Source organism: Procambarus clarkii, chromosome 1, assembly GCF_040958095.1.
Source record: "Procambarus clarkii isolate CNS0578487 chromosome 1, FALCON_Pclarkii_2.0, whole genome shotgun sequence".
Classification (NCBI taxonomy): domain Eukaryota; kingdom Metazoa; phylum Arthropoda; class Malacostraca; order Decapoda; family Cambaridae; genus Procambarus; species Procambarus clarkii.
The window spans coordinates 22,867,328-22,886,276 of record NC_091150.1 but is presented as its reverse complement, the minus strand read 5'-3'; the positions used below and the strand labels follow the sequence as shown (position 1 = coordinate 22,886,276).

The 18,949-nt window shown below is 43.0% G+C and overlaps 1 protein-coding gene across 1 annotated transcript; it reads left to right on the top strand.

The window, feature by feature from the left end:
- The first annotated feature begins 146 nt into the window (after nt 1-146).
- On the top strand, nt 147-15,553 carry LOC123753514 (uncharacterized). The gene is made up of 6 exons (XM_045735581.2): nt 147-1,057; nt 4,429-4,529; nt 4,810-4,889; nt 5,471-5,593; nt 11,081-11,320; nt 12,589-15,553. The coding sequence occupies exons 2-6, from the start codon at nt 4,431-4,433 to the stop codon at nt 12,806-12,808; spliced, it is 762 nt and encodes a 253-aa protein (XP_045591537.1). The 5' UTR covers nt 147-1,057; nt 4,429-4,430; the 3' UTR covers nt 12,809-15,553.
- The last annotated feature ends 3,396 nt before the right edge of the window (nt 15,554-18,949 follow it).

The window sequence follows — 18,949 nt, the reverse complement described above, 5'->3', positions numbered from 1 at the left end:
TCCACTACCGCCCACAGGATGGGTAAGGGGTCCACAACCGCCCACAGGATGGGTATGGGGTCCACTACCACCCACAGGATGGGTATGGGGTCCACTACCGCCCACAGGATGGGTATGGGGTCCACTACCGCCCACAAGATGGGTATGGGGTCCACTACCGCCCACAGGATGGGTATGGGGTCCACTACCGCCCACAGGATGGGTATGGGGTCCACTACCGCCCACAAGACATGGTATGGGGTCCACTACCGCCCACAGGATGGGTATGGGATCCACTACCGCCCACAAGACATGGTATGGGGTCCACTACCGCCCACAGGATGGGTATGGGGTCCACTACCGCCCACAGGATGGGTATTGGGTTCACTTCCGCCCACAGAATATATCGTTCTGATATCAGAATATATAGCATAATTGATGAATACAATAAGCTGAATACATTAAAACAGAAGCAACAAAGATTCCAAATATACTGCCATTGGTCTTTAAATATAGCCAGACACCGTTGCAGTATTTATAAAGTATAACATCAAGTACAGAAAACTCTGATAAGAGTTGCTTGCCGGGTTCTCTTGCTATAGTGCAACTTGCAGAGCATCGCCGTATAGTGCTAATCAGTACGTGTTATAAAGCAATCCGAACTGCAGTTATGTGATGTTGACTTGTGTGGGTGGCGGCGGTTATGTTAACGGCTGATACAACCGCCAGGAAGTAGCGGGAAACTCACACGAGGCGCTTAGTCTCCCCAGTATTGACAACAAATCAAATTCTCTTTACTTGCCATTCAATTTAAAACCCCCGAGTAGCTTTTATATGGCACACTTAACATTATTATAAGTTAATAGGAGCGATGTTACGTTCTTATAGCGTTCAGTAGTTAAATGCAAGAGCGTGGCTTACAGCTGCTCAATACTCGTTGTTTATACTGGGAAAACAAAGAACGGCCATTGCCTTCCTTCCCCGGCTGGGCGGAGCTTGAGAGCTCAGTCAGGCTCCAGCAACCGTCGCGAGAAGGTGGCTCCTCCTTCATCTATTAACAACCCTGAAGTATTCAAAGGTAAGATACAGTTTAATATAGTTGCACTTATTTAATAAATATTTTTTTAAATTTATTGTGTACCTCGTCCCTAACCTGTGAGTGGTAATAGAAATGGTTACAGTCACATACAATTAATTTGTTCAGTAATGGACCCCAGTTAGTGAACTGGGGTCTATCTATAGGCTAAACATTTTAAATTTGTATTGAGCCAGTTACATATAGTTTTAATTTGGCTGTCATTCACTCCACACCCATCACATAAGCAAACTTGCGATATTTGATTAAGATTCCTGGTAGTATATCATTTTCAATTAAATACTTAACCATTTCTTGAACATTTGTTCTTGAATTATCTATAAAAATCTACGATTCGTCCTCAATTTGTTACATAGTGACTTATTGTAAGTAAATGCAGGGCATAGGTATCTCCTCACATTTGTTTGACTCATGTCAAACTCACCCTTAACATTGACAAAACTTTCTATATTCTGTTTGGCAATAAATCCTCTAGTCAAATAAATCTCAAAATAAACAATACCCAAATTTGTAACAAATTAGATGGCAAATTCCTTGGCGTTCTCATTGACCACAAGCTGAATTTCCAGGGACACATTCTAAATATATCAAAAAAAGTTTCAAAAACTGTGGGCATTCTTTCTAAGATCAGATATTATGTACCACGCCCTGCCCTGGTGACTCTCTATTACTCCCTTATCTATCCATATCTCAACTATGGTATTTGTGCTTGGGGTTCTACTACCCAAAATCACTTACGTCCTCTAATTACCCAACACAAAGCTGCTATTAGAACAATATCCAACTCTGGCCCCAGACATCACTCGGTACCCCTACTCAAATCTCTGAATATGTTAGACATTAAGTCACTGCACATTCTCTCATGTGTATTATACATATATAAAACGCTAAACTATAATGCCAATCCTGATCTCAAAAGCTTCATAGAAGGTTGTAACAGAACCCATGAGCACCACACCAGAAATAAATACAGTTTTGATATTCCTAGAGTACGTCTTAATCAAACTAGAAATGCTCTGCAAATCAAGGGGCCCAGAATGTGGAATGACCTTCCCAACCATGTTAAAGACTGTACCTCTCTCAACCAGTTTAAGTTAAAAACGAAGCTATACCTAATAAATTCCCTGTAACCTACCTCACTCCTCTATTGTCAACCCATGTCTGTTATTTTCTTTTTTTAATCAACACTGTTTGTCAACCTATTGTATTTGTGCTGCTTTTTCAGTCATGTTCCCCCTTTTTTTTATCTTTATTTGTATTTGTTCTCAACACTTTTTATTCTTTATGCTCAATTAGTATTAAGTTCTAGATATTAATGTTTTTCTTGCCCGAAACGCATTGCGTAATAGTGGCTTTAGGCATTGTATGTACTAGCTCTATCTATATATCAATCCATTAATGTAACATCACTTGTATGTATGTACCTTACCTGAATAAACATATTTATATTTATTTATTTATATGTGTTTCCAGCTTCCACTTGTGTCCACTCGTTACACTTCCTCTCAGTCTAACACGGCTTTCCTTGTTCATCTTGTCTCTTCCCCTCAGTATCTTGTATTTTGTGATTATATCCCCTCTTTCTTCTCTCCTTATGCATATTGAGAGGTCATGACTCGTGTTTACCTACAATGATAAGTATGTACTTTGATCTGAGAAACATGTTTTCTTTGATATATGCGACAGACAAGAGCTAACTCACTTGTTCTGAAATAACTTATGTTTTGGTGAACATTGAACTAAGGAAAAGAGCTAGAGCTCGGCAACTGCATTTGATTCATTTTACTACGTCTGGAAAACGGTGGTTTTAAATCTGGGAAAATGAACTGTTATTAACGAAGTTTTCGAGAGAGGAGTAAGGCGGAGGACAGGAGCTGGAGCGTGTCACTTACCTTATTTTGTTTTACTGTCTCACCGCCGCAGGTGCCCGTAGGTGCGGGGCCCGGAAGTCCACCTCCTGCATGGGGCTCATGCGACCCAGGCTCTGCTTCAGGCGGCTGGGGTCGTTCTTACCCTTGCTGGGGTGGTTCTTCTCCGGCCCCGACCTCGACGGTCTCCGGGCTTGGAGTCATTGTGCCTTCTTTTACCAACTTCGAGGTCAACTCCGGAGCTGGAACCTCTAGGGGAAGTTTGTTGTTACCCTCAACATCGTTCTGACAGTTCCTGCGACGGCGCTGAATCCAATCGTATTGGCGTTTGCCTTTCCACTGGAGACTTTCAGTGCCGTGGAGAGCGGGATGACAGCTTCTCCATATCAACCTACCCTGAACAAATCCACAAGGGCAGTGACGAGGATTCGAACCTCGTCAAATCCACGGCCCCTGTGGATTTGTTCATTTGATGCATCACGCCATTGTGATTTCTGCGTGTAACCTACCCTGGCTTTGCGCCCTGGTGAGGCCACTCCAGACCGACAACCAGAGCGCAACTCCATAGTCTCCTGAGACTGATGGATGCCTACTACTACTACTACTATACTATACTATACCTATAAACGTTAAGAGCCGGGTCTAAGAACTAACATTTGACATTACTAATTACTTAACATACTCCTAATTAACTTATCCTCTAAAAATGGACAACCTCTTACTATAAATTTACTCTTACACGGCTACAGCTTAGTGACGAATTTTCTCCATAACAATTCCTCCAAGAATATTAGAGTGAAAGCAGAACTAACAGGGAAATGGTAATAAGAATAGACTAGGATAAGACAAGTTGGTAAAATAGTTGAATGTGCGTTTGTGAAATGTTCTGAAATTAGTATTTATGTAAGAGTTTCTTACAGTGACTTAAGTGTTTAGTATTTTTCTTCATAAGAATTCCTTAAGACTGCAACGAGGGTTTTTCTCCATAAAAATTCCTTAACACCGTAACGAGGACTTTTTTCAATCGCAGCGACGAATTTTTCCCATAAGAATTCTTTAAGACCGCACCGAGGAATTTTTCAAAGAACGACGTGCCATAAAGAGGGTACGGCATAGCAAGGACTTTTTCCAAAGCAAAAGGTTCCCGCTAAGGTGTCATCCCTTCTACTCTGTCCCTGTTAAGGTCACTAGAGAGATGGTGCCCCTCAGGGCGTCCAGTCCCAGTTAAGGTCACTAGAGAGATGGTGGCCCTCAGGGCGTCCGGTCCCAGTTAAGGTCACTAGAGAGATGGTGGCCCTCAGGGCGTCCAGTCCCAGTTAAGGTCACTAGAGAGATGGTGGCCCTCAGGGCGTCCAGTCCCAGTTAAGGTCAATAGAGAGATGGTAGCCCTCAGGGAATTTACACAATATAAACTAGTAGTAATTATGATGTAGTTGAAGCCTTCAGTATTACAGATTATGTAATTTACCCTTCATTGTTCCGTAGAGATGCGTGTGAGTGTGGTGGCGTGGGCGTGTGTGGTGGCGTGGGCGTGTGTGGTGGTGAGCGGGCGTAGGGACAACACACTTCCTCCTACACTCCTCCAGGTAACGACCTCAGTGTAACTATTACATACTTCTCTAATTGCTGCATTACACTGCTAAGAGATAAAAACAATATATAAAATTAGAGATAAGAGCTTTTTTTGGCCTGTTTAGAATTCCAATAATACAAAATGTTGCTTTTTGTGGGATACAGCAGCCCATATTTAGTATATTCCATCCACAGTAGTCATAGGTATTGTCTTTCTTAGAGAATGGGATGACGTGCAATATAGAAAACGCGCAAATTAACGTATGGGGTGACTAAAGTATTTTGTTAACTCAGGCTAAACTGTCGCAGCTTTCGGGACGACCAGAGACGAGAATAAGAGAGAGTATGCCGGATCATCACCTCTCACAAGTGTGGTGAGTGGCCCCTCGCGGAATGTGCATGTTTTCTCCTATTTTTAGGTGAGTAGAAGGATTTGATACCACTGGCAGTGTTGATGGTACCAGCAGTGTTAGTGGTACCCCCAGCAGTGTTAGTGGTACCACATCAGTAGTGTCACTAATTTACTAGTGTTACTAAGACTTATTTTTAAGCTGCTGTCGACCAACAATCATGAACCCATTCAACCACCAGAATTTAATTTTTTTTAAATCCTGGGGACTAATTCGACGTTTGGCAAGCCGCCGGCTTTCCATCACCCGTCGAGGACCCTAGAGATGGTGGCATTCAGTGCTTCCTGTTCCCCTCGAAGCCACTAGAGATGTTGGACTTCAGGAAAATTCAGGCGAACACACTTCAGATGGGAGATGGATACGGCCATAAATGGGAGTCTATATTAACTATCTGTATCTGCAGAATCGGGCTATTAGCTCTTGGACCCCGCCTGTCTAACCAATTTATTTTTCCTCTATTATGTCTACTACATATATTTATCTTACTGTCTGTGTCAAGAGGTGCAGGCAGTATGACACGCTTGCAATAATACTTCTTCTTGCAGGACACCGTGGGCGGCAGGGGCGGCAGGGGCGACCAAGAGGGTGCTGGAGCTCAGGTCGCCCGGAGACAAGATCAGTGCCATCAACCACACACTCCTCCAGCGGCTCCTGCAGGAGGCCAGGCAGTGAGTGTTACCCTGTTCCACATTTCTCTAAAGACTGTAGCTGCCACCTCGCCCTAGACTCTTCCTCTAGCTGTTACCTCACCCTAGACTCTTCCTCTAGCTGTTACCTCACCCTAGACTCTTCCTCTAGCTGTTACCTCACCCTAGACTCTTCCTCTAGCTGTTACCTCACCCTAGACTCTTCCTCTAGCTGCCACCTCACCCTAGACTCTTCCTCTAGCTGCTACCTCACCCTAGACTCTCCCTCTAGCTGCTACCTCACCCTAGACTCTCCCTCTAGCTGCTACCTCACCCTAGACTCTCCCTCTAGCTGCTACCTCACACTAGACTCTTCCTCTAGCAGCTACCTCACCCTAGACTCTCCCTCTAGCAGCTACCTCACCCTAGACTCTCCCTCTATAGCTGCTACCTCACCCTAGACTCTCCCTCTAGCAGCTACCTCACCCTAGACTCTCCCTCTAGCTGCTACCTCACACTAGACTCTTCCTCTAGCTGCTACCTCACACTAGACTCTCCCTCTAGCTGCTACCTCACACTAGACTCTCCCTCTAGCTGCTACTTCACCCTAGACTCTCCCAGTAGCTGTAATGTTGCTGTATTCCTCTCCCTAAATCCTCTTTAATATATACATAATAATTATACAGTATTAAGTTTCTTCTCGTTTATCGAAAGCGTCATTATTATTGGTCGACCTTTTGTTTCCCTTTCCACAACTCTTGTGTTGTGTACTGAGCATGTTGCTGACATTGCTGAGTGGTTGTGGGGTCTACATGGGCAGTAGTGTGTCAGTGGTTGTTGGGTCTACATCAGTGGTTGTTGGGTCTACATCAGTGGTTGTTGGGTCTACATGGGCAGTAGTGTGTCAGTGGTTGTTGGGTCTACATGGGCAGTAGTGTGTCAGTGGTTGTTGGGTCTACATGGGCAGTAGTGTGTCAGTGGTTGTTGGGTCTACATGGGCAGTAGTGTGTCAGTGGTTGTTGGGTCTACATGGGCAGTAGTGTGTCAGTGGTTGTTGGGTCTACATGGGCAGTAGTGTGTCAGTGGTTGTTGGGTCTACATGGGCAGTAGTGTGTCAGTGGTTGTTGGGTCTACATGGGCAGTAGTGTGTCAGTGGTTGTTGGGTCTACATGGGCAGTAGTGTGTCAGTGGTTGTCGGGTCTACATCAGTGGTTGTTGGGTCTATATGGGCAGTAGTGTGTCAGTGGTTGTCGGGTCTACATCAGTGGTTGTTGGGTCTACATGGGCAGTAGTGTGTCAGTGGTTGTCGGGTCTACATCAGTGGTTGTTGGGTCTACATGGGCAGTAGTGTGTCAAGTGGTTGTTGGGTCTACATCAGTGGTTGTTGGGTCTACATGGGCAGTAGTGTGTCAGTGGTTGTTGGGTCTACATCAGTGGTTGTTGGGTCTACATGGGCAGTAGTGTGTCAGTGGTTGTCGGGTCTACATCAGTGGTTGTTGGGTCTACATGGGCAGTAGTGTGTCAGTGGTTGTCGGGTCTACATCAGTGGTTGTTGGGTCTACATGGGCAGTAGTGTGTCAGTGGTTGTTGGGTCTACATGGGCAGTAGTGTGTCAGTGGTTGTTGGGTCTACATCAGTGGTTGTTGGGTCTACATCAGTGGTTGTTGGGTCTACATCAGTGGTTGTTGGGTCTACATCAGTGGTTGTTGGGTCTACATGGGCAGTAGTGTGTCAGTGGTTGTTGGGTCTACATCAGTGGTTGTTGGGTCTACATGGGCAGTAGTGTGTCAGTGGTTGTCAGTGGTTGTCGGGTCTACATCAGTGGTTGTTGGGTCTACATGGGCAGTAGTGTGTCAGTGGTTGTCGGGTCTACATCAGTGGTTGTTGGGTCTACATGGGCAGTAGTGTGTCAGTGGTTGTTGGGTCTACATGGGCAGTAGTGTGTCAGTGGTTGTTGGGTCTACATCAGTGGTTGTTGGGTCTACATCAGTGGTTGTTGGGTCTACATCAGTGGTTGTTGGGTCTACATGGGCAGTAGTGTGTCAGTGGTTGTTGGGTCTACATCAGTGGTTGTTGGGTCTACATCAGTGGTTGTTGGGTCTACATCAGTGGTTGTTGGGTCTACATGGGCAGTAGTGTGTCAGTGGTTGTTGGGTCTACATCAGTGGTTGTTGGGTCTACATGGGCAGTAGTTCATCAAAGAAAAGGAAGGTTATCGATTGATAATTTATGTTTTGCTGTACCAATAAAATAATTTATTATTATTATGGTTCTAAATTATTCATCTGTCATCGTAGCTTGTAGCCATCGTAGCTTGTAGCAGTGGTCTGTGCAGTCCCCACGGAATCCTGGAGATCAACCCTAGAGGCTGGAGCCCTCTGTTATCAAGGAAAAATGGACCTAGAGTAATGAAGGGCAATCTACACCAAGTATTTCTTGAACGTGGGCCAAATGGCTTCACTGGGTTTCTAAACTGTCTCCAGCTCGGAAACCATTGCCAAGTAACTTACCCAAGAAAATCGGAACTTGGGAACAGTTTCAAACTTAATGTAAAAATCCAAAATCCTGCCGTAAACAAACTGTTCCTAGAATGTTAGTCTATTGAAGAGAGAATCAATATAGATGAGTTGGGTTGGTATGTAAATACTGGTACAGTAATGACAATGATGAAAGATTAATTTATGTATGTCTGTGACCAGGTATTACTCCTGTATGTCTGTCTGTGACCAGGTATTACTCCTGTATGTCTGTGACCAGGTATTACTTCTGTATGTCTGTGACCAGGTATTACTCCTGTATGTCTGTGACCAGGTATTACTCCTGTATGTTTGTCTGTGACCAGGTATTACTTCTGTATGTCTGTGACCAGGTATTACTGCTGTATGTCTGTGACCAGGTATTACTCCTGTATGTCTGTGACCAGGTATTACTCCTGTATGTTTGTCTGTGACCAGGTATTACTTCTGTATGTCTGTGACCAGGTATTACTCCTGTATGTCTGTCTGTGACCAGGTATTACTCCTGTATGTCTGTGACCAGGTATTACTCCTGTATGTCTGTCTGTGACCAGGTATTACTCCTGTATGTCTGTGACCAGGTATTACTCCTGTATGTCTGTGACCAGGTATTACTCCTGTATGTTTGTCTGTGACCAGGTATTACTCCTGTATGTTTGTCTGTGACCAGGTATTACTCCTGTATGTCTGTGACCAGGTATTACTCCTGTATGTCTGTCTGTGACCAGGTATTACTCCTGTATGTCTGTGACCAGGTATTACTCCTGTATGTCTGTGACCAGGTATTACTCCTGTATGTCTGTCTGTGACCAGGTATTACTCCTGTATGTTTGTCTGTGACCAGGTATTACTTCTGTATGTCTGTGACCAGGTATTACTGCTGTATGTCTGTGACCAGGTATTACTCCTGTATGTCTGTGACCAGGTATTACTTCTGTATGTCTGTGACCAGGTATTACTCCTGTATGTCTGTGACCAGGTATTACTCCTGTATGTCTGTGACCAGGTATTACTGCTGTATGTCTGTGACCAGGTATTACTGCTGTATGTCTGTGACCAGGTATTACTCCTGTATGTCTGTGACCAGGTATTACTTCTGTATGTCTGTGACCAGGTATTACTCCTGTATGTCTGTCTGTGACCAGGTATTACTGCTGTATGTCTGTGACCAGGTATTACTCCTGTATGTCTGTGACCAGGTATTACTCCTGTATGTCTGTGACCAGGTATTACTCCTGTATGTCTGTCTGTGACCAGGTATTACTCCTGTATGTCTGTGACCAGGTATTACTCCTGTATGTCTGTGACCAGGTATTACTCCTGTATGTCTGTCTGTGACCAGGTATTACTTCTGTATGTCTGTGACCAGGTATTACTTCTGTATGTATGTGACCAGGTATTACTCCTGTATGTCTGTCTGTGACCAGGTATTACTCCTGTATGTCTGTGACCTGGTATTACTCCTGTATGTATGTGACCAGGTATTACTCCTGTATGTTTGTCTGTGACCAGGTATTACTTCTGTATGTCTGTGACCAGGTATTACTCCTGTATGTCTGTCTGTGACCAGGTATTACTCCTGTATGTCTGTGACCAGGTATTACTCCTGTATGTCTGTCTGTGACCAGGTATTACTCCTGTATGTCTGTGACCAGGTATTACTCCTGTATGTCTGTCTGTGACCAGGTATTACTTCTGTATGTCTGTGACCAGGTATTACTCCTGTATGTCTGTGACCAGGTATTACTTCTGTATGTCTGTGACCAGGTATTACTGCTGTATGTCTGTGACCAGGTATTACTGCTGTATGTCTGTGACCAGGTATTACTCCTGTATGTCTGTGACCAGGTATTACTCCTGTATGTCTGTGACCAGGTATTACTCCTGTATGTCTGTGACCAGGTATTACTCCTGTATGTCTGTGACCAGGTATTACTCCTGTATGTCTCTGACCAGGTATTACTTCTGTATGTCTGTGACCAGGTATTACTTCTGTATGTCTGTGACCAGGTATTACTCCTGTATGTCTGTGAACAGGTATTACTCCTGTATGTGACCAGGTATTACTCCTGTATGTCTGTGAACAGGTATTACTCCTGTAATGAACAAACTTGAAACAGGAATTTAAATAATTGTTTTCTTGATTATATATTATTCTAGAAAGTTCTGTGACATTATCATTACATAATGGTCATGTTTATTGTCAAAACAGTATTTTATTTGCACTATTTTAGCTGTCAAGGAAAGACATCATATTTCCTTTTATAATGCGTAAATTAGATTTTTTATATCTTGTAGGAAACGGCCAATCCTCCTCCTCTTTTAAATCCATTTTTGGAGTGTTCCTGGTGTCCAATTTTGTTGAATTCTTTACATGTATTCAGCAATGGTTCCTGAGATGGAAACTGTTTAGAAAGCTTGTAAAGCAATTTTCCTCAGGTCTAAATGCAAATAGCCTGGAGTATATATATGTAAGTTTCCTCATGGTGGATGAAGTACTCATCCCTCCTCATCAAGACAATATGGTATTTTAAAGTGGGTGGAGATAGGTAGAATGACCCACAAGTAACCAAGACCTGTTTAAACTTCAGTGCCAGAGTTTACAAAGCACTTGTGTCCAGTTATGAGATTTATGAGTCTTATTTCAATAATGGTGACGAAGCTTACATTTTTAAATAGCCTACGAACTGCAAAATGCTACGAGGTTGTCCTCAGCCCAAGATTACCGTTGTTTTCAATGGTCTCGTAACGCTTCGGAGCTCGTAAGCTGTCGAGTAAATATTGAAAACCACCACGACCAAGATAAGAGGTAGAGAACTCGTAAGTGAACACATAATTGCTTTGAGAATCCTGACCCAGGAAAGTGTGACGTGTCTGCAGAAGTGGTGATCGCCCGAGGCTGCAACAACATCCATTCACCAGTTAACCAGTTATTTTATTTTACACTAGTTACCTATATTTTAAGTTCAATAACAATGCTTGCCTAATGCCACACCACTTCTACAATCCTCAGGTTAACATACAGTAATCAGTCGATCATGTCAATCGGCTTTCTGGCCTTCGGAGTGATTGTATTCGACTTGCTGGCCGACGCCATATACGGGGGCCACTCCAATAGCATGACGACGCTGGGGGCGGAGGACGGAGCGGCCCAAGCCAGAGTGGCCATCCTGCCTGGCTTTGGACTCTTCGGAGACAACTTCAACAACCTGGCCGAGATAGTCTTGAATATGATCACCATTTATCTCTACAGGTTTGCTAGTAAAACTATCTTTCCATTATTGTTAATCTTATGTGTAGTTCTTCGAGCGAGTGTTATATGAGGGGATCAGGTGTAAAGTCTTGCTGAAATGTGTGCGTCTGTGTACTACACATGTGCTGCATTGTGTGGAGTACCTCTGACTGTGGTACACAGGTACTATATCTCTAGTCACACACCCACACCTGACAACAATGTTTATATTCACTGCCAGTTCTCTTACCACACAATACATTCCTGTCACCAGTCCAGAAATACTGCAGTCCTGTCCCCAGATCTCACTCACTGTGAGTCCTCTCACCAGACCTCACTCACTGTGAGTCCTGTCCCCAGACCTCACTCACTGTGAGTCCTCTCACCAGACCTCACTCACTGTGAGTCCTCTCACCAGACCTCACTCACTGAGTCCTCTCACCAGACCTCACTCACTGTGAGTCCTCTCACCAGACCTCACTCACTGTGAGTCCTCTCACCAGACCTCACTCACTGTGAGTCCTCTCACCAGACCTCACTCACTGTGAGTCCTCTCACCAGACCTCACTCACTGTGAGTCCTCTCACCAGACCTCACTCACTGTGAGTCCTCTCACCAGACCTCACTCACTGTGAGTCCTCTCACCAGACCTCACTCACTGTGAGTCCTCTCACCAGATCTCACTCACTGTGAGTCCTCTCACCAGACCTCACTCACTGTGAGTCCTCTCACCAGACCTCACTCACTGTGAGTCCTCTCACCAGACAGGTAGACGAGTACCCAGCCAGCCCCTCCACAACCACCACCAAACACTTGCCAATATTACTATACATATCATATAAAATGTTAAATAAACAACACTTAAAAGTATAATGCTGGAGGATAAGATCAGATTTTGAATCTTTGGATTTAGATCCTTGAATTTTAGATCCTCCAAAATCGGAATAAAAAATGATTCAGATTTTGGAGGATCTTACAATCTTTGGATTTGGATCCTTGGATTTTAGATCCTCCAAAATCGGAATAAAAAATGATTCAGATTTTGGAGGATCTTACAATCTTTGGATTTGGATCCTTGGATTTTGGATCCTCCAAAATCGGAATAAAAAATGATTAAGATTTTGGAGGATCTTACCAGTGAATTAGGTGACTCTGGCACTCTCAACAGTCCCTTCTAGAAAGATGTTAATCATTTTTTAGGGAGTGCCTGACACCCCCAATAAACTTGAGTACTTCTAAACTGTCACTAAAAGGTAAGAATACACTCTAGGTGGTTGTGTCCTCCACAGGGATGAGAGTCCTGACTGTGGGGAGCGGCTGTTGTGCGAGAGTAACCAGCAGGCAGTCAGCAGAGGGATCCTCGACTCCTTCGTTACGTACATCAGCGGGTTTGCCGTCTCCTTCTTGCTGCACGAGGCGCCGCTCTCTCGCAACTTAGAGGCCATGAGGGCCGGCAGGAAGGGTCACAATTGCCTGGATCTCTACCCGCACTGCTCCATCACCCTCTGAGGGCTGCCCTTTGCCCTCTAAAGGCTGACCCTCACTCTCTCCCACCACACCAACCTCTCCCGCACTGCCCTCTACAGACAACAAGGTGCAGGGAGGCAGAGGATAAGATAATGTGGATCTTTGGTGTATTGCATAAGGGGAGAGGAGGTTATGTTGATGTTTTTTTCCCATGATCTTCTCTTACTTCATTACTAGTATAATTTACACTTAAATCCAGCAACAATGGAAAAGAGAAAGAGGACTGCGCATTTTATCTTTTATAATTTGACCTTACAGGCATGTGGTCCCTGCCAAACTCGGTTGATGTTATTCTGGGTTTAAGCTTTGACAGCGGTTAAGTGCAGTCGGTTCACACCTCTAAGGTTTTTTAATTTAATTTCCAGATAAGATGAGGCATCTGAGTATGTTTCTTGTCACCTGTATCCTCTGTTTGCCTATAGCAGAATGTAGCTGGGAGTTTAGGCCTTCTCAATCAAATTATATATCTCACTCACGGGGAAGGAAGTCTCAAGCCCCAGCGCGAGAGACAGTACACACTGTGCTCTATGGATACCATCCAACATGCAGCCTCAGGAAAACCTCCCCCACCCATACCCCTGATACTCAGATGCAGGATTCTGACGGGTGCCCATGTGAGTGTGGACAATGGGCAAATGGGAGATTCAGTGGGAGAGTACAGACTCTCCCACTAGTGTAACATAAATAACCAGAGATGAATACTTGGATGGATATAAACTTTGGGAGGGAATGCTCTGAGGAGCACACGTTGGCCATCCTCTCAGCGCTCTCATTGCCATTCATTAGCAGGTTGATTGATTGATAAAGATTAAGCCACCCAAAAGGTGGCACGGGTATGAATAGCCCATAAGTGGAGCCCTTTGGAGCCATTACCAGTATCAATAGTGGATACTGGATTTCTGTGGATGTCTTCATTAGCATGAAACTATTATCTATTATATGGCTTGGTCTCCCAATATTGGGGACAGGGAGCCTGTTACCATGATTGAGGACTCCTGGGCCAACTACTTACCTTCCCCAAAATGCAACCCACAATAGTTGCCTAACCCTAGAGTACCTACTTAGTGCTAGGTGAACAGAAGCATTAAGTGAAAGGAAACATACCTCAGGGGGACATAAGCCCTGAAGCGGAATAGTCTCGACAGGTAACCCCGGGCAATCGCTGTCTTCTGGGAGATATACTGGGTGGAGTTAAGTAACCTGTTGAAGTTGTATCCCAGCACTGTATTGGAGTTTGAGATGGCTATGGGTTCACCCCTGAATCCTTATCTCCCCCGTCATCTTCGGTTGTGTAGGCCATACAGCCGACAGTGCTTATTTGGATTTTGTCTGGGTTAGTATTGATCCTTCATTTTCTTTCCCAGTTAGAAGTCCTGGTTAGTTCTACGTTCCCCTTATGGGTGACATTCACGTGTTTGACTGTTTAGATGCTTGAGTTAGATGTTATTATGTGTGTTACGTCGTCAGTAAATTGGACGATGATGGTGTCCCTGTACTCTGGTTGGTGTTGAAGAGGACCGGGCTCAGGCATGACCCTTGGGGGACTCCAGTTGAGGTGAACAGTATCACAAATGACTAGACATCTTGTCAGCACTAGCCGTCAGTAGTGTTAGTGGTACTGCACAACTAGTTATTACTTCCCTTCCTTCAGGACATTCAGTATCCTACACCTGTCTTCTAATGGACATTTCAATGTACACTAGCTATAAATATTTACCAAAGATATACAAGAGACAAAGGGCTCATAGAAAGTAGATATCTTTTCTATGGTTGTTTGTTAATAGATGATGGGCATTACTGCATATAATTAATTGTAGATTAGTTAATTTGAAACACCTTCTATTGGTAATATGTGAATCAGGGCTCTAGTGCATATATGCATATTGACACTTGTACCTTATAGACTTCAGTAAATACTGTATAATTAATTATATATTAAAGTTAGTAGAACTGACATGGGCATGTCTCCCCCAGGGAGCTGTAGATGATGGGGTTCATACTTCTAGGTTGTGTTAAGGTCTCTGATAGTCCTAGTGAATGAAATATTATTTCCCCATGCTTTTGTGGTTTGTAATTTATTTATATATGATAAATTTGGGTAAAACAAAATGGTATTTTGTTTATGATAAATGGCAACAACAAAATTAATTTTCAGTCACCCAAATAAAGTCAGTACCGAATTAGTAGAGGTCTGTCTTAAAATAGAGAAAGCTGAGGGCGCTGGAGTCTATAAAATTCACACACACAGAAATCACAATAGCGTGATACATCAAATGATAATTAATTGGTACCGTTTGATGTATCACTCTATTGTGATATCTGCATGTATTGAAGTACTGTAAAGGCGAAGAGGTAGAACAGCTTGTTGACAGAGCTCGGGTGCATGGGGAAATTGTGTAAAACCCTGGTTTGTGTCTCAGAGAGGCTGCAGGGTCCGTGTGAAGGCTATAGCACTCCCAGTTGCAATTCTTTTCCATGTCGTGGCGTAATCGACTAAGGCGTTTCTGGGATCATCTCAGACGATGGTTCGAACCCTCATCACGGTCCTTGTGGATTTGTTTCTACAAGATTCTTTGTAATGAGTGTAATAAATTTTATTATGGCCTAACAGGCAGGGATCTGAAAGCCAGTACTGTATTACCAAACACAAGAGGTTTGCTAGATATGGCCAAGAAAGCTCACCTTTATATAAACATGTGAGACCAATGACAAAATGATATGGGATAATTCTTGTATTATTTATCCCCAACACTGTGGATACAAAACAAAAGCAAGAGAATCTACTTTTATAAACAACAATTCAAATGTTAATATCTACTCAGGGCATAGGTTGGCAGCCTTGGTGAGTGATTATGTAACATAGGTTGGTAGCCTTGGTGAGTGATTATGTAACATAGGTTGGCAGCCTTGGTGAGTGATTATGTAACATAGGTTGGCAGCCTTGGTGAGTGATTATGTAACATAGGTTGGCAGCCTTGGTGAGTGATTATGTAACATAGGTTGGCAGCCTTGGTGAGTGATTATGTAACATAGGTTGGCAGCCTTGGTGAGTGATTATGTAACATAGGTTGGCAGCCTTGGTGAGTGATTATGTAACAAGGAGGTTATTATCTAATGCTTACACCTCTTCCCACGACTCCCAACTTGACACCATATATATATATATATATATATATATATATATATGGCATATTTAATATATATATATATATATATATATATATATATATATATATATATATATATATATATATATATATATATATATATATATATATATATATATATATATATATACTAGGTACTACTAGGTACGACATATATATATATATATATATATATATATATATATATATATGTCGTACCTAGTAGCCAGAACGCACTTCTCAGCCTACTATGCAAGGCCCGATTTGCCTAATAAGCAAAGTTTTCATGAATTAATATATTTTCTCTAATTTTTTTCTTATGAAATGATAAAGCTACTATTTTGTACGTAGTGATCATATCACCTCTTTTTCTTCTGTCTTCTAGTTTTGGCATATTTAATGCTTCTAACCTCTCCTCGTAGCTCTTGCCCTTCAGTTCTGGGAGCCACTTAGTAGCATGTCTTTGCACCTTTTCCAGTTTGTTGATGTGCTTCCTAAGATATGGGCACCACACAACAGCTGCATATTCTAGCTTTGGCCTAACAAAAGTCATGAACAATTTCTTTAGTATATCGCCATCCATGTATTTAAAAGCAATTCTGAAGTTACAAAGCGTGGCATAGGCTCCTCGCACAATATTCTTTATGTGGTCCTCAGGTGATAGTTTTCTATCTAGAACCACCCCTAGATCTCTTTCTTTATCAGAATTCTTTAAAGATTTCTCACATAATATATAGGTTGTGTGGGGTCTATGTTCTCCAATTCCACAACATGACATTTATTAACATTAAATTCCATTTGCCAAGTGGTGCTCCATATACTTATTTTGTTCAGGTCATCTTAAAGGGCATGACAATCATTTAAATTAAGTTTCTTATCCTTCCTATTATCTTAGCATCATCAGCAAACATATTAATATAATTCTGTATACCAACTGGTAGATCATTTATGTAGACAATAAACATCACTGGTGCAAGAACTGAACCCTGTGGTACTCCACTTGTGACATTTCTCCAGTCCGATACATTGCCTCTGATTACTGCCCTCATTTTTCTATCAGTCAGAAAATTTTTCATCCATGTTAGAAGCTTATCTGTCACTCCTCCAATATTTTCCAGTTTCCAGAACAACATTTATGTGGAACTCTGTCTAAAGTTTTTTTTAGGTCCAGATAGATGCAGTCAACCCAACCATATCTTTCCTGTAACATCTCTGTGGCTCTATCATAGAAACTGATTAAATTTGATACACAGGATCTAAATGATCGAAAACCATACTGTCTGTCTGATATTATATTATTTCTCTCCGGGTGTTCTACCCATTTAGTTTTTATTATTTTTTCCAATATTTTGACTATTACACTTTGTCAATGATACAGGTCTATAATTGAGGGGGTCTTCCCTGCTTCCACTTTTGTAGATTGGAACTATGTTGTGTGTATTCACCTAGTTGTGCTTGCGGGGGTTGAGCTCTGCTCTTTCGGCCCGCCTTTCAACTGTCAATCAACTTTTTCTAACTACTGCTATTTTTTGTGTGTGTACTCACCTATTTGTGCTTGCGGGGGTTGAGCTTTGGCTCTTTGGTCCCGCCTCTCAACTGTCAATCAACTGGTGTACAGGTTCCTGAGCCTACTGGGCTCTATCATATCTACATTTGAAACTGTGTATGGAGTCAGCCTCCACCACATCACTGCCTAATGCATTCCATCCGTTAACTACTCTGACACTGAAAAAGTTCCTTCTAATGTCCCTGTGGCTCATGTGGGTACTCAGTTTCCACCTCTGTCCCCTTGTTCGTGTACCTCCCGTGCTGAAGAGTTTATCCTTGTTTACCCGGTCGATCCCCCTGAGGATTTTGTAGGTTGTGATCATGTCTCCCCTTACTCTTCTGTCCTTCAGGGTCGTAAGGCGCATTTCCCGCAGCCTTTCCTCGTAACTCATGCCTCTTAGTTCTGGGACTAGTCTAGTGGCATGCCTTTGGACTTTTTCCAGCTTCGTCTTGTGCTTGACAAGGTACAGGCTCCATGCTGGGGCCGCATACTCCAGGATTGGTCTTACATATGTGGTGTACAAGATTCTGAATGATTCCTTACACAGGTTCCTGAATGCTGTTCTGTGTACTGACCTAGTTGTGTTTGCAAGATTTGAGCTCTGGCTCTTTGGTCCCGCCTCTCAACCGTCAATCAACAGGTGTACAGATTCCTGAGCCTATTGGGCTCTTATCATATCTACACTTGAAACTGTGTATGGAGTGAACCTCCACTACATCACTTCCTAATGCATTCCATTTGTCAACCACTCAGACACTAAAAAAGTTCTTTCTAACATCTCTGTGGCTCATTTGGGCACTCAGTTTCCACCTGTGTCCCCTTGTGTTAAATAGCCTGTCTTTATCTACCCTATCAATTCCCTTCAGACTCTTCTGTCTTCCAGCGAAGTGAGGTTTAATTCCCGTAGTCTCTCCTCGTAGCTCATACCTCTCAGCTCGGATACTAATCTGGTGGCAAACCTTTGAACCTTTTCCAGTTTAGTCTTATCCTTGACTAGATATGGACTCCATGCTGGGGCTATATACTCCAGGATTGGCCTGACATATGTGGTATACAAAGTTCTGAATGAACTTTGTGTGCGCGCGCGCGTATGTGCATGCGTGTGTGAACAAGAAATAATGGAGAATGAGAAGTTGCTAGTTGCTACACAGACAACATGAAGCCTTTAGGCCAGTTCCTGGAACTCTTAACATTTGTTGCTTTCATACCAGGAACAAGGAATGAATAAATAATAGCAACAACTAGTAAAGTATGGCTAACAAATATCCTACATGAAACATTATCTTGGCAAGAAATAAAAAAGGGTTTGTGACTTGCATCTATATTGACGCCTGGTGGTTAGGCTGTCATAAATGTGATGCAAACACTACAGGTTTTGATCAGTTTCCTACATGACAATGGCCCATCCCCATCATGTGTGTATCCTTA

Coding starts and splice junctions, on each gene's coding strand:
- LOC123753514 (XM_045735581.2), top strand. CDS start 4,431: ATGCGTGTGAGTGTGGTGGCGTGGGCGTGTGTGGTGGCGTGGGCGTGT. Junction 5,594..11,080: donor CTCCTGCAGGAGGCCAGGCA/GTGAGTGTTACC, acceptor TACAATCCTCAG/GTTAACATACAGTAATCAGT. Junction 11,321..12,588: donor ATCACCATTTATCTCTACAG/GTTTGCTAGTAA, acceptor TGTCCTCCACAG/GGATGAGAGTCCTGACTGTG.